Source organism: Macaca nemestrina, chromosome 3, assembly GCF_043159975.1.
Source record: "Macaca nemestrina isolate mMacNem1 chromosome 3, mMacNem.hap1, whole genome shotgun sequence".
Taxonomy (NCBI): Eukaryota; Metazoa; Chordata; class Mammalia; order Primates; family Cercopithecidae; genus Macaca; species Macaca nemestrina.
Genome location: NC_092127.1, coordinates 161,246,116 through 161,261,736, shown reverse-complemented (window position 1 = coordinate 161,261,736; position 15,621 = coordinate 161,246,116). Strand labels below are relative to the sequence as shown.

Below are 15,621 nucleotides of genomic sequence, written 5' to 3'. Positions count from 1 at the left end.
AAACCAATCCTTTCTAGAAGTGATACATATTTCAGGAGAACAGGAGAGAAAACCGCACACTGTAGGACTCCCACATTAGCTGCTGATACATGAAAGCTTTAATCTCAAAATAATTTAATAATTCATGAAAAACATTTCAAGTAAATATTTCAAAAAGACATCTAAAAAGCAGGATGCTAGAAAACAATTCTAATTAAATATAATCCTTCCCCAAAGACTTCTCACTACTGTAAAATGCTTAAGGGACAAAAGTTTCTTTGTAAACATCTGTTGATAAATCCATTGAAAAGTGTAATATTCACGGGACTCTGACCTTCTGTGTAACATACAAAAATTAAAACAATATATCAATAACAGTGAAGACCTAAACCTAACAAAGATGTACTTTTCCCTAACTACAATAAGCCTTGTATTCTCAAACAGAGCACTGTTATGATATGAGCAAAAGCTAAACAGTGTGGGCTGAGTAATACTAACTCAGTCTGTCTTGTTTTTCTTTGTTACATACTGGAACACAGATTAGCACATTTTGATGCGAACTTAGAAGGTAACATTAAGAAATTAGATGTGAGGTCATAACTTTCTATTTTAATTTGCAATTCTGGACCTTAATGCAGCATTGCATTGCACATCTCTCTCCTTATGTCTAAAGAATAGCACTGGCAAAAGCGTGCTGAAAGTCTCTAAAAATGGCACCTCTGTGTATATGTGTGTGTGGAGGTGGAGTGGGGGAACAGCAACCCAGGAGGTTCAGAAATGAATAAACTTGAAATTTTAAAAATATGCCACTTATGAAATAAATGAATACATACATACCCTTGAGGAGAGAGCTTATCCAGCCATCCCGATTTAACCTTCTTTACAGATGCTCCATAAAAGCAGGCATAGGGAGATATTGCCTGTGAAGAAACAGCTGATGAATCAGCATTTCCACTTGTTGAGCTTAATGGATAACTGTGCCTATTAACGGAGTCCAAAGTCAATGCTTTTTGAGTCCTAGATTTAGATGCCTTTGAATTTTTTCTTCTTAAACTCTGAAAGCATTCTTCTACTGTTGAGTATTCTGATTCAGAAGCAGTGTCTATCAAAAAATTGTTTTTGTCCTCTCGAGGTATCCAAATATCTTCCACCTTGTCCTCACTTATTTTCTCCTTTCTGTTATCATATATGCTAAATGGAAAAATGATGTAAACATTTCAAAGTGCTATATGTGATTTAAGACATCAGCGACATTTTGAAAATTTATAAATAACCAATAACAGAAACATAAGGCCAGGAAAATCCTAGAGTTTCAATTAACCCTATTGAAAATTTTTTTAACTCTTCCAGAAAAACTAAGTAAAATTCTTTCATTAACCTATGACATATGTGAATACTATTACAAGTTTTTTCTTAGGTATAATTTAATCTTATCCCTTTTATTTTGGATGGTTAGGTGCAGGTGCTAAGGATGGAGACTGGGTATATTCTCCATATCACAATTTAAACATCTTTAATAGCACAACTAAGTGGCCAGCCCAATCTCTCTGGGCAACGTCATGGACCATTAACTCATCTATATGGAGATCTCATTTCCCACTTGTTTACCGCTCTCTACTATCCTCTAATCAACTCCAAGGACCCCATGTTTCACCATAATGCAATAAAACAGAGAGTACGCCTGACTGCTGAGAGCATCAGTATTATTTTGCAATGCTGATGAGGAAAAATATTGCAGCACACTGCTAGCTAGAAAACAATAAAGGGTCAGTGTATATCCAGGAAGTAAAGGCTATGTAATGCAAAATATTTATTGGAACGCACTCATAATTGCTAGACATATTTCTACAGATTCAAGGAATGACATAATAGATCAACTCATTCATTAATGACAAAGGACATTGTTTTGCTGATCAATGAAACAGATATGCCTGGGCTCAAATTACATCTTTCTGGATATAGCATTCTAAAAACGATTACTGCCTTAAGAATAATTTAGCCTGGCCCTTTCATATTTTGCATTATATTAGATTATGTCAAATGTTTACTGAAGCTGTTTAATTATTTAGCTTTAACTGAGGGAAACCTAGAACAATGTTAGCCTTAGAAAATGAAAGACAAAAATAAAATGAATGTCCCGCTAAAAGAGTTTAATTAAACTGTTGGCAATACAAAAGAGAAATGCTTTAGGGGATGAATACTCCATTTTCCATGATGTGATTATTATGCTTGTATCAAAATATGTTATGTACCCCAGAAATATATACATCTACTATGTAATCTCAAAAATTAAAAATTAAGAAAAAGAAAATGAAATATCAGGTAATGATCCAGTATGCCAAGTTCCAATAAAACTGACAGAAAAACAAAATTGAAGTTGCTGCATACAAATTCTAACTCCGTGTGTGATCCAAATAACTGGATAATTGCCATGCTTCTTGCCAGTGCTGAAACTCCAATAAAAATAATATATTACACTTGTAAAAGTCTGCAACTTGCATAGTGATGTTCTGTACTGCCCTTTGCTCCTTTTTATTAACATAACCTCTCATCTTTAATGTGCAATCACAGTCACCTGTATTGCTTTGGGGCAGAGGTGTGGTTTCCATTAGAAAAACACAAAACGAATCTGCCACAGAATGCAACTATTTACTTGATTTACAGAGCATAATTCAATTAATAAAATGGGTGCTGTTATGCTTACATTTAGAGAGGAAAAATTTGAACTTATCAACATAAACTATTTTCTCTGGCACACAGTATTATACTATGAATGAAAAGTCAACATTGTATAACAGTTTATTCTAAATAGTTAATCATCATCAATCATGATCTCATACCTTGATTTGATGATAAAAGAGTTCGTCGCAGTAGTTGCTTCCCCTTTGAGTGCTTCTTCCTGGGTCAAAAATTCATTCTTTATAGATCGCTTCTATTAAAAAAGCAAAAAAACAAAAAACACATACTGTTTTGCTTTTTGGTTTGGGGATTTGTTTGTATGTGTAGCAATATTCTACAAAAATCCATAATATCTGAGTTTAACTAAATAAGTCTAATTACTTAGATCAATTTTCAGAAAAAAAAGATAGTCTACATTAAACAGACTTTTGATTTTTTTTCACTATTTTATTCAAATCGTTAACTCATCAGTTCAAGTAAGAGCAAAAGAAGATGCTAACCAAAAATAAAATTTATATACTTTTATTTAATTCATTTTTGTCTTCCAACTTCTCTTTTATCAAGACCAAGAAATAATGTAGCAAAAGAGCACAAGTAATAGAAAAGAATGAGTGATAAGCTAAATAATTAAAATATATATACAATTGGAAGTCTATGCACTTCGGAAGTCTGCACTTGGCTACAAGGCAAAGCAAAAACCTAGAGAGTGTTTATAAGTTTTACAGAGTTTGTCTTTTGTTTAATTAACCCAATCTTGTGGCAAACTTTTAAAACTCACTATCCTGGATTCCCGAAGTCAAAATAAAAGTGTGTTTCTATAATGTATATTGAAAGATTACAGATTTTACCATAATTTTACTGAACAAAAATTTTGCTGACTGGAAATTTCACTCTTCAACATAATGCCATTCTTCAAATAGCTTGGAGAAAAATGAAGAGGTACAAATAGGCAGAAAAGTAAATAATTGATTATGGAAAACAATTAAAATGTATGGGACTAACCTTGGAATTTTCTAGTCTCTGGAAGAGAAAGGTCTCTCCATAAGGAAAGATGGAAGATGAATTCTCCTCATTTGAATCTTTTAGGGGAATTATAGGATGAAAATGGAAAGATGTGAATAATGTGAAATACTGTTTTTAAAAAAAGATTAAAAGCATGAGTTTTTTATGGCATTATCACAACGTAAGCTTTATTCTGTAAGAGTCCAAATTATGCTAATTCTTATCCCCAAATCAATTCTCCTCATTGTCTTCTTGATATAACACTCATGGTATCCACTATTTGCTTCACAGACATAACTCACTGCTCCTTAAATTGCAAACTGTCACATATGTCCTTGCCAACCTCTAGGATCCACATTAATATAACCAAATACATTGCCCACATACAAAAGAAATTGTCATGGTGCCATTTATAATGATAACTCCTAAATAATGAAATATTCTAAACGGCAGAAAATTAAGCTTAGTTCTATAACTTACAATAAATAGTTATAAAAAGGTCACCAACATAATAGCTAGATATCACTTAAAATCCCAGAAGGCATTTAAAATAATTCCTCTAATGCCATAGCTACTAACGCATCTGTCAATAAATTATTTCAAGAGAAGTTCTACCATCCTTGAATTACACTAATCTACAAAAAAGAATTCTCAATATTTGCATTTCTACTATGGCAAAAATTTCTCTTAAAGATTCAGTACCCAAGTGTTTGACATCTTATTGTCAAAAAGAATGTTCCCAAACTTGTATAATCAGAACTTTCAAAATGAAAGAAAAGCCTCTGTCACTGTTCAATTTGCCAGAGCAACAATGACAGCCCTTTCCAGTTACCATGGCAAAATCACTTTCCATACATATATCTTTGTTCTGTAGCTCAGACTGCCAGAAACCATTTAATTTAGTTAAATGCCTGCAACTGTGGCTAATGATAAATGAAGCTTGCATAAAAAGAAAACTTTTTTACATTAGCATGTACAAATTTCTTGGAGTCAGAGTGTATATTATTGCCTTTTATTCAGTCCCCTTTAAAAGTGTCTGAGGTACTATGAATGCTGGCAGACAGTTATTTCCATTGTTCCCTATACCACAGGTGGGCTGCCTTCTCAATCATGATTTTAACACAGTTAAGACTATCAAATGAGCTCTAATTTAAGGAGAAATTAAACACATAGACTCACTTTGCCATGCCACAGATTTTTCAGTTGAGGTAGCAACATTTCTTCTTTCACGAAAATAGCTTAAAAAGCAAAGGAGAAAATATTTATGAGTGAAAATATTTAAGATATTTAGGACTACAATTAAAATTATTAGAAAATATTATGAGAAAATATTTATGATTTATATTTAAGTGAAGGATTTATTAGAGAGAGATACATTCTTTTGGGTAGGAAAAAAACAATATTCAGAAATTAATTCTGACTTGAAAAAAGCTGAATGGCCAACTTCCACAAATGTCTTTTCCTATTTAGACTTTTAAAGAAAGAGATTTTCTTTGCGAAGGAAATTTTTTACCAGTGTTTGCTACTCACATCTATAATTCACAAAAGTAAGTAAACATATTTGTCCAATGTTAGTATGCACATAAAGTAATTTCAAAACTGCTAGTCATATCTCTGAAAGAAAGAGATTTACTAACTAGATGTCAGTATTTATGTAGCTTTTTGTCTTTAGCTTTTTAATAGTCAAAAACATGCCTGGCTCTGTAGGCACAATATGAAAATACACACAAGATCTTCTTTCAAAGATCCTACAGTCTCGGGAGGAAGGTATCACAGGGTAATTATTTAGAATACAACATGGTAACAGCAATGGCAGAGGTAAACACTGGAGAAGCAGAGGGAGATGAAGGCCTTCTACAACATAACAGAGTTCTCTTTTCCATCTAAAAAAAAGGAAAAATGAAAAAGAAGAACAAAACTGGCAGATTTATACTATACAATTTCAATATTTAATCTAAAACTACAGTAAGCTAATAATCATTGTGCCATTGCTGAAAGTACAGACAATTCAATCAATGGAATTGAATAGAAAGCCCACATATACACTCCCACACATCTCTGGTCCATTGACTTAAGAAAAAAGTTCCGAAGAAATGCGGTGGAAAAAGAATAGCCCTTTAAACAAATGTTGCTGGAACTGGATATCTCAATGATTAAAAGAAGTGAATGTCAACTTTTACTTCACATCATGCACAAAAATTAACTCAAAGTAGAGTTGGGACCCAAATGTTTAATGCTACAACTCCAGAAATTCTGAAAAATATGAGAGAAAAATCATTGTAACATCTGAGTAGGCAAAGATTCTTTAAATAGAATAAAAAACTAAAACCCTAACAAACATTGAAATGTAGTCTTTACGAAAATTTAAAATTTATAATGTCACATACTAGTGACAAGTGATTTGCCCAAATCAAAAAAAAAAGGACTCTTACAATCCAGTAATAAGAAATACAACTCGATTTTAAAATGGGTTAACCTGCCATGGTGGTGATCACCTCTGGTCCTAGCAACTCAGGAGGCTGAGGTGGGAGGACAGCTTGAGCCCAGGAGGTGGAGCCCTGCAGTGACCCATGATTGTGCCACTGCACTCCAGCCAGGGCAACAAAGACTTTGTCTCAAAAAAACAAAAACAAAGCACACACACAAGAACAAAAAGAACAGCATGAGCAATATAGAGAGACCCTGTCTCTACAAATATAAGTAATAATAAATGCCATTTTTTAAGCTTGGCATGAAAACTAGTTCATGCCTGTTACCACAACATTTTGGGAGGCCAAGGTGGGCAGATTTCTTGAGCTCAGGAGTTTGAAACCAGCTTCTTGGGCAACATAATAAAACCCCATCTCTAAAAAAAAAAAAAAAAAAAAAAATACAAAAATCAGCTGGGTGTGGTGGTGCATGCCTGTAGTCCCAGATACTTGGGAGGCTAAGGTGGGACAATTACTTCAGTCCAGGAGGTTGAGGTTGCAGTGAGTCACGACTGCATCACTGCACTCCAGCCTGGGCAACAGAGTGAGACCCTGTCTCAGAAAATAAATAAAATAAACAAAATGGAAAAATGTAAATAGTTGTATCACAAAATATATGAATGTGTGATAATACCACATACACATTAGAATAGCTAAACTATAGCCTGTCAATATCAAGTGTTGGAGAATATGTGGAATAATCAGAACATTTAAATACTGCTGGCAGAAAATAAATAAATACTGCTGGCAGGAATGTAAAAGGGTGCATCCATTTTGGAAAATTGCTTGTATTTTCTTATAAAAATAAACGTTCACCAAACTTCAAAGCCCAGCTACTCCAATCCTACCAAAAATATTGAAAACAGATGTTCACAGAAAGACCTGTATACAAATGGTCACAGCAGCTTTATTCTCAATAATCAAAAACTTGAAAAAACCCAAATAGACATCAAGAAGTAAATGAACAAATAGTGGTGTATGGATCCAAGAGACTATCACCCAGCTGAAAGAAAAAAAACTACTTAAAAAACTAATAATCTAAATAAATGTCAAAAATCATCATGCTGAGCAAAAGAAGACGTAAGAAATACTGTCATGCATGGTTTAATGACAGGCATACAGTCTGAGAAATAGGTTGTTAGGCAATTTCATCATTTGCAAACATCATGGCGTGTACTTACACAAACCTAGATGGTACAGCCTACTTCACGCATAGGTTATATGGTATAGCCATTATATTCTTACAGGACCAATGCCATATCTGTGGTCCATCACTGACAAAAATATCATTGCATGGTGCAGGACTGCATATTCTAACTTTTTCTATATGAGCACGTGAAACAGGGATGGACTGTATAAGAAACTAAGAAACTCTCAGAAGTAACAGAACTGCTCTGTTTCTTGATTGTGGTAAAAATTTCATAGGTTTATGTATCTTTCACAGCTCATCAAATTACATGCTTTAAGGGATTATAATTTATTATATATATTTTTCGACCTCAAAAGGAGTTGTTTCAGAATGAATTCAGCAGCCGAGCATGGCGGCTCACACCTTAATCCCACCACTTTGGGAAGCCGAGGTGGGCAGATCACCGGAGGCCAGGAGTTTGAGACCAGCCTGACTAACATAGATAAACCTCATCTCTACTAAAAACACAAATCTTAGCTGAGCATGGTGGCACGTGCCTGTGATCCCAGTTACTCAGGTGGCTGAGGCAGGAGAATCTCTTGAACCCAGGAGGCGGAGGGCACAGTGAGCCAAGATAGCGCCACTGCACTCCAGCCTGGGTAGCAGAGTGAGACAGCATCTCAAAAATAAATAAAAATACAAAATACAAAAATAAAAATAAAAATGATTTTAGCAAACTTACTAATAGGGTTGACATATAAATATCAATTCCATCCCCAAATATCAGCAAACAAAATGAAACATTAAAATGGTGCCATATAGTATAAGGGCATTAAAAAACTACCAAAACCTAGAATTAAATCTAGCAAAAGTTTGCAAGAATTCAATTAGAAAACATTACCAAGAAAATTAGAAAAAAATCTAATTAAAAATATATGAAATACTAGATGTTGCAAAGATGACAATACCCCCTATATTAATCTGTAGAGTCAACGCAACCCTAATCAAAAGAGTTACAGGGAGGGACACGTGAGATTTAACAAACTGATTCTAAAATACATGTGAAAAAGAAAGGACCAATAATGACACATTTTTAAAGAGTACAGTGAGAAGACATACTCTACCAGGTTTCATGATTTATTATATAGCTGTAGTAATTAAAACACTATATTACTGATAAAAAGGATAATAGGCTATTGAACTAGAATTAAGAACCCACTTAAAGAGACCCAGTTACATGGATAGAGCTGGAGATCATTTTCCTTAGCAAACCAATGTAGGAACAGAAAACCGAATAGCACATGTTCTCCCTTGTAAGTAAGAGCTAAATGATTAGAACATATGAGCACAAAAGAGGGAACAACAGATACTGTGGCCTACTAGAAGAGGGGAAGTGAGAGGAAGGAGAGGATCAGAAAAAATAACTATTGGGTACTAGGCTTAGCAGCTGTGACGCAAGTTTACTTATATAACAACCCAGCACATGTACCCTGAAACTAAAATAATTTTTTTTTAAAAAAAGAGATCCAATTGCATTTAAGCCAAAGAGGTCAATCTATAGCAATGAAGAAAGTATGGTCTTTTGAAAGACTAGATCACCTGTACATCTGTATGGAAGCAAACGAAAATTTACTCCTACCTCAGACAATACACAGAAATCAATTCAAGATAGATTATAAATCCCAGTGTAATAGGTCAAACAATGCAGCTAGAAGATAAAAATAGAAGATTTTCATGTGTCCTAAGACATAAAAGTTTTAACTCTAAAGGAAAGTATGGGTAAATTTGACTAAATTAAAATGAAGAACTCTTATTCATTTAAAAAGTCACAATTAAGGAACACAAAAACAAGATGCAGAGGCAGAAGATATACTGTACAAGGGGTTTATACCCACAGTTTATCAGTAACTCTTAAGAATAAATAACACTTAAGAAATACACACAAAAATGCAATTTAAAACAACCAAAACCAAAATAGATGAAAGATCTGAAAAGGCATCAACCAAAGATACAAATGTAGCAAAAGGTCAATAAACAAGGGCATAAGGTGTTCAATCTCATTAGTTATCACAAAATGCAAATATAAACCACAATAAAATAACACTACACATGTATCTATATATCTATATGGCTAACCAAAAAAAAAAAAAAAAAACCACACACAAATGTTGAGGGTATGAAACAAGGGGAATGCACATACGCTGTTGATGGTAATGCAAATTCATACAACTAGTTTATAAGAACCATTTTGCATTATCTACAAAAATGGAAAATGTACATATCCCATGACACAGCAATCCTACTCCTAGGTCTGTACTCAACAGCCATGCATACAAGTATGCCTCAAGAATAACCACCCAAATATACATCAATGGGCAAATGGATAAACAAATTGGAGATTCACACAAAGAAACACTATTCAACAATAAGAATATGACATGCAACAACACAGACACATCTCAAAAACATCATACTGAATAAAGACGTCAGATACGAAAGATGACCTGCTGTGTGATTCCATTTATATAAAATTCCCAAATAGGCAAAACTAACTAATAGTGAAATCTACAGGTGCCTGATTCAGGAAGTTGGGAATTTACTGCAAATAGTCACAACAGAATTTTGGGAAAAGTGGGGATGAGTGATGGAAATGTTCTAAATCTTAATTGTTATAGTGGTCACATAAGCATGTATATACTGAAAATTAGTCTATTTTATATGCAAATTATGTCTAAGTTGATTTATATGTGTACACATATTTACATTATATGCATGTGTACATATATACACACACACACATGCACCTACAAATAAATATATACACAAAATATTGGATAAGGTAGAAAATACGAAATATCTAACAAAATTAAGAATGAATATTATAGCATATTCATACAATAAAATACTATACAGCAGTAAAAATGAACAAACTATAACCACAGGCACAAACATGAATGATTCTCAAAGTTAAGCAAAACGAGCTAGACTAAAAATATACTCACTATAAGACTGCAATTTGTTTAAGATCACAAAATGGGCAAAGCTATAATGTTTGGGTCAAACCTAAAAGGTAAAACCTTTTTTAAAAGCATCCTTTATTTGTTCTTTATCTCCATATTCTTGATACTTTTATAAAGCTGTAATTGTTTCCTGACATTTGTGTACTACTAACGCAAGTACTTACTACTGATTTGAACCCTTGAGTGGAGCAATACTCAAATTTTGTACATCTTTGGTAACTTGCACTAGTAATTAATATTGCTACTTCTTACCGAGCATTTACAATATGCAAGATAGGTCTCAGATTTTTACATATAAGCACACGTGTGTGTGTGTGTTTGTGTGTGTGTGTGTGTGTAGTCATCCCCTGCACAACGTTTTGATCAATGACAGACTGCACATACGACAGTAGTCCAATAAGAACATAATGAGAATGAAAAATTCCTATTGCCTAGTGACACTGTAGCCATTGCAACACCACAGTACAACACGTTATTCATGTTTGTGGTGATGATGCTGGTGCAAGCAAATCCACCGCACTGCCAGTCATATAAAAGTATACTGCATACAATTATGCACAGTACATAATACTTGATAGTAAGTGATTTTACTGGTTCATATATTTACTATACTTTTTATTTTATTTTAGAGTATACTCCTCCCACTTATTTTTTTTAAAGATAACTGTAAAATAGCCTCGGTCAGGTCCTTCAAGTGGTATTCCAGGAGAAGGCACTGTTATCACAGGTGATGGCAGCTCCATGCACATAACTGTCCCTGAAGACCTTCCAGAAGATGGGAATGTGGAAGAGTTGTAAATTTTATACGTTTTTTTAAATTAATTAAACATAGAAAAATGCTTATAGAATGAGGATATAAAGAATATTTTTGTGCAGCTGTACAATGTGTGTTTTAAGCTAAGTGCCATTACAAGGGAGTAGGAAGCTTGAAAAGTTAAATACAATTAAAAAGTTATCATAAGCTAGTTAATTTATCATTGAAGAAAAAAATACTGTTATAAATCTAGTGTAGCCTAAGGTTACAGGGTCTATAAAGTCTACAGTGGTGTAATGTCCTAGGCTTCACCTTCACTCACCTCTCACTGACTCACCCATGGTAAGAGCCCTATACAAGTGTACTGCTTTTTATCTTTACACCATATTTTTCCTATACCTTTTCTATGTTTAGATTTGTTTAAATTCACAAATATCTACTATTGTCTTACAATTTTAATTCAGTACAGTAACATGTTGTACAGGTTTGTAGCTAGGAAGAGTAGGCTCTACCATATAGCCTATGTGTGTAATAGGCTATACCATCTAGGTTTGTGTAAGTACATTCTGTGATGCCCAAATAAGGACATAAGCACCTAATGGCATATTTCTCAGAATGTGTGCCCATCGTCAAAGATTCATGCATGTGTATACACACAAACATACAGTATACAGATAAAAAAATAAAACAACAAGAAATAAGATTATTATCTGCATGTTGGTAAAATTGGCACAGAAAGGGGTTAGGTCACTTACTCAAGTTCACACAGCTCATAAGTAACTAATCTGAGATTCAAACCCAGGCAGTCTTGTTCCTTACCCAGGACCTAAGCCACAATGCTTAACTTAAATTAAAAAAAAAAAAAATGATTTTGAATATTTTAAGTATACCCATTAGTGGAATTTTTAAGCAATATTTTGTTGGTTTTACCAATAAATAAAATGTGAAGAAAAAGGTTTTTGATAATTTGTATTGATTTCCTCATTTAGTATCTACCTACAAGGGATTACCAAATCTATCAACCAAGTTCAGTTGAACTGCTAGAGATGAAAAATTAGCACAAATATAGTAAGTAAGTTGTTTTGAAAACTCTTGAGTAGCAACTTACATTTTCATTTATCTACTACTAAATTATCACAACCTTTCTTATATTCTAACACCTATTATGCCCAAAGCAAAAAGCAAGTGGCTTTATTTATCTACAGCTCACATTAATTCCTTGTATCAGCCCTATGAGGTAGGACGTGGTGTCCTAATCCTACCAATAAAGGTGGGAAATTCTCCCAGCTCAAGTCCCACAGCTAAGAAGTAGAAATCCAAGATTCAAGATCAATTTTATCTTTCTTTTCTACTATTTTACCACCAGCTATCCTGAAAACTGCTTTTAACTTTGAAATATAAAGCATGTTGATTTGTGAAAATTAAGAACCGAACCATAGTCATCATCCTCTCTTGTTCTTATACTTTTACGATGTTAGCCTAGTTACTTAAAAGTTCTGAACCTGCTTTCCACATTTATTGAAGGGGGAAAAATCCAGGGCCTGCTGCCTAGGAATATTATGATGATTAATGAGATGATGCTCTTAAAGAGCATAAGGCAGGGGCCTACATAATATAAAAACTCAGTAAAAAATGTTATTTGTATTACAGAAAAAAATTGTTGGTCCTCCTGGTAAACCTAATGTGTGCATTTGTTTCTTAAAGTCCTCAAAATGAACACTTTATATGTGTAATAGTGAAAAAAGTGTCAACAACCTAGGAGAATAAATTGTGTTTTTAAAATCAAATATTATACAATAGTTATTATATAAAATACATATATTGATGTGAACCAATCCCAAAAATATTAAGTGAAACACCAAACTATAAAAGAATATCATTTTCATTAATCAAAAACATCTACAGCAATGCTATGGCATCTGTAGTAAAAGTACGAAAGCATGCATGAGTAGGATAAACACCAGTTTCAGAATATTCTTTACTTCCGGGCACAAAGGAAGGAGGCAGAAGAGTTAGTTGAATTTATTATTTCTCAATAAACTAAAGTCTGGGTCCACTATGGCAAGATATTATTTTTTAATCTAGATGGTATTATACGATAACATGGTATTTTGCATACTCTTATGCAAGTTTGAAATTTTTCAATTTATAAATAATTTTATCTTAATATTTTTGTTGTGGTTTTCAAACCATTTTTTTAACTATTTTTTTATTATTATACTTTAAGTTCTAGGGTACATGTGCCCAACGTGCAGGTTTGTTACATATGTATACATGTGCCATGTTTGTGTGCTGCACCCATTAACTCGTCATCCACATTAGGTATATCTCCTAATGCTATCCCTCCTCCCACCCCCCTCCCCACAATAGGACCCGGTGCGTGATGTTCCCCTTCCTGTGTCCAAGTGATCTCATTGATGGGAAATAAACCATTTTTTAAATACGACTCATACTACAGTTTCTGACCAGGAAGCCAGAATTACTAGCTTACCTCCAAACACTGAGAAGGTACCTCCTTCTTCCTCATAAATTTCCTGAAAGTCATAACCTCATCTTCATCCTTTGTATCGCACCCCTTTATCCCTTCCCCTCAGTGCTCTGGACCAACAAGCTAACCCTTGTTGAAAAAATGCCCCAAGCATCATAAACATATCCAGGTAATATATGTCATTGTTGAAGGGCTCAGAAATCATCTCATATGTAAATGAGCTTGGGAAATAAAGCATGTATATTTACAGATTGATTTGTGGAGTTTCAAAAAAGGGAAATTTTAAAATAAAGCTTTATTTTAGTAAGCTAAAACTTATTTTCAAATGGAAATAATGCTTGAAAACCCCAAATAATAATAAAATATAAAAATCAAACCCAAATCAAAAATATCAATGATTCTGAATCACATTAACTTGGTAAATGTTTCATTAATATTTTCCCTATGTCAATTTTATTATTTTTAAAACCCTAAATCTAGAAATACAGGAAACCTGCAGATGTTCAATTGTGATGGACTAACAGTCCTTGCCTGTGGAATGCAGTATGTTTGTAAGGCCTTTGAAAACACATAAATTCTGCTACTTAAATAGAGAATTAACAAATTTCTATGCAAGTAAAGAAAAACTACTGTTGTGAATAAAATTGTGTCCCCACCACACAAAATTCATATGTTCAAACTCTAACCCACAACGTGACTGTACTTAAATTAGGTAAGTAATTAAAGTTAAATACAGTCATAAGGGTGGGGCCCTGTTCCAATAGAACTGGTAGCCTTCTAAAAACAGAAACCAGAGATGGCTCTCTCTCGCTCAGCCCAGGAACAAAGCTCACATAAGCAGACATCAAGAAGGCCACCATCTGATAGCTAGTAGAGAGCCGTCACCAAAACCAAAGGATGCTAGCACTTTGATTTCAGACTTTTAGTATCCAGAATGATAAGAAAAATTTCTATTGGTTAAACTACCCAGTCTACGGTATTTTGTCATGGTAGCCAGAGAGACAAAGACAACTATCATTGGTATCAGAATTAAAATGGTTTGTTTAAAGAACCTGAATATAAAAGAAGAGAAAGTAATGAATAATTCTGATTATAAAAGTGAGCGTTCAGCATACCTACAGGTTTTATTTTTTTTATTTATTTTTTTTGTGAAATATATATATATTTTTATACTTTAAGTTCTAGGGTACATGTGCATAACGTGCAGGTTTGTTACATATGTATACTTGTGCCATGTTGGTGTGCTGCACCCATCAACTCAAAAACAAACAACCCCATCAAAAAGTGGACAAAGGATATGAACAGACATTTTTCAAAAGAAGACATTCATACAGCCAACAGACACATGATAAAAGGCTCATCATCACTGGCCATCAGAAAAACGCAAATCAAAATCACAATGAGATACCATCTCACACCAGTTAGAATGGCAATCATTAAAAAGTCAGGAAACAACAGGTGCTGGAGAGGATGTGGAGAAACAGGCTTTATTTTTAAAATATTTTTAATCACTAAAGTTGCCAGAAAAGCAGTGGCATAAAGGTAAATGTCAAAGATATCCCCTTATGAGCTGTACTTACTCACTAGTTAGACAAGGCAGCCAAATCAAAAAAATAATTACATGCCATATGTGGATCATCATTTTACAGAATGTTAAAAACAATTTTTAAAAAAATGCAGTTCTCACAATTGATAACAGACTATGGGTCATTTTAGAGTGAAATGCCAAAAAAAAAAAAAAAAAACCAAACAAACAAACCACAGTCATTAGGCAACAGTTTAATACTGCCCTGAGGTTTTCATAATATCTAACTAAAACAGACAAATCTGAATTCAAAAAGCATGAGAGCAGGTTAATTATAGCAAAGACCAATAATGTGAAACTTACAATGAACAGATAATTAAGCCTCAATCTGTGAAGTTTTAAGAAAATCTTTAGGGTAAGAATGAATTATCATTACAAAACTACCACAACACATAAGGTTACAACATCATGAATTTTTGTAATCTACTTTCAATTTTATACGTTTTGCAAACAAGATGGATTTCATTTACAAAAATGAAATATAAATGTAAAGATGTTTTAACTTAGATTATTAAGC

At 33.5% G+C, this 15,621-nt stretch overlaps 1 protein-coding gene across 3 annotated transcripts in view; it reads right to left on the bottom strand.

The window, feature by feature from the left end:
- LOC105487761 (ArfGAP with RhoGAP domain, ankyrin repeat and PH domain 2) overlaps positions 1-15,621 on the bottom strand; it is a 181,612-nt gene that overhangs the window by 144,145 nt on the left and 21,846 nt on the right. For all 3 annotated transcript variants that reach the window (XR_011621380.1, XM_071093756.1, XM_071093757.1), the window contains 4 exons: positions 4,840-4,898; positions 3,661-3,737; positions 2,820-2,911; positions 817-1,170 (listed from right to left, as the gene is read on the bottom strand). Coding sequence is in view for 2 of the 3 variants with exons in the window: in XM_071093756.1 (XP_070949857.1) it covers positions 817-1,170; positions 2,820-2,911; positions 3,661-3,737; positions 4,840-4,898 (582 nt within the window). In the remaining variant the exon portion in view is untranslated. The remainder of the gene's footprint in view (positions 1-816; positions 1,171-2,819; positions 2,912-3,660; positions 3,738-4,839; positions 4,899-15,621) is intronic.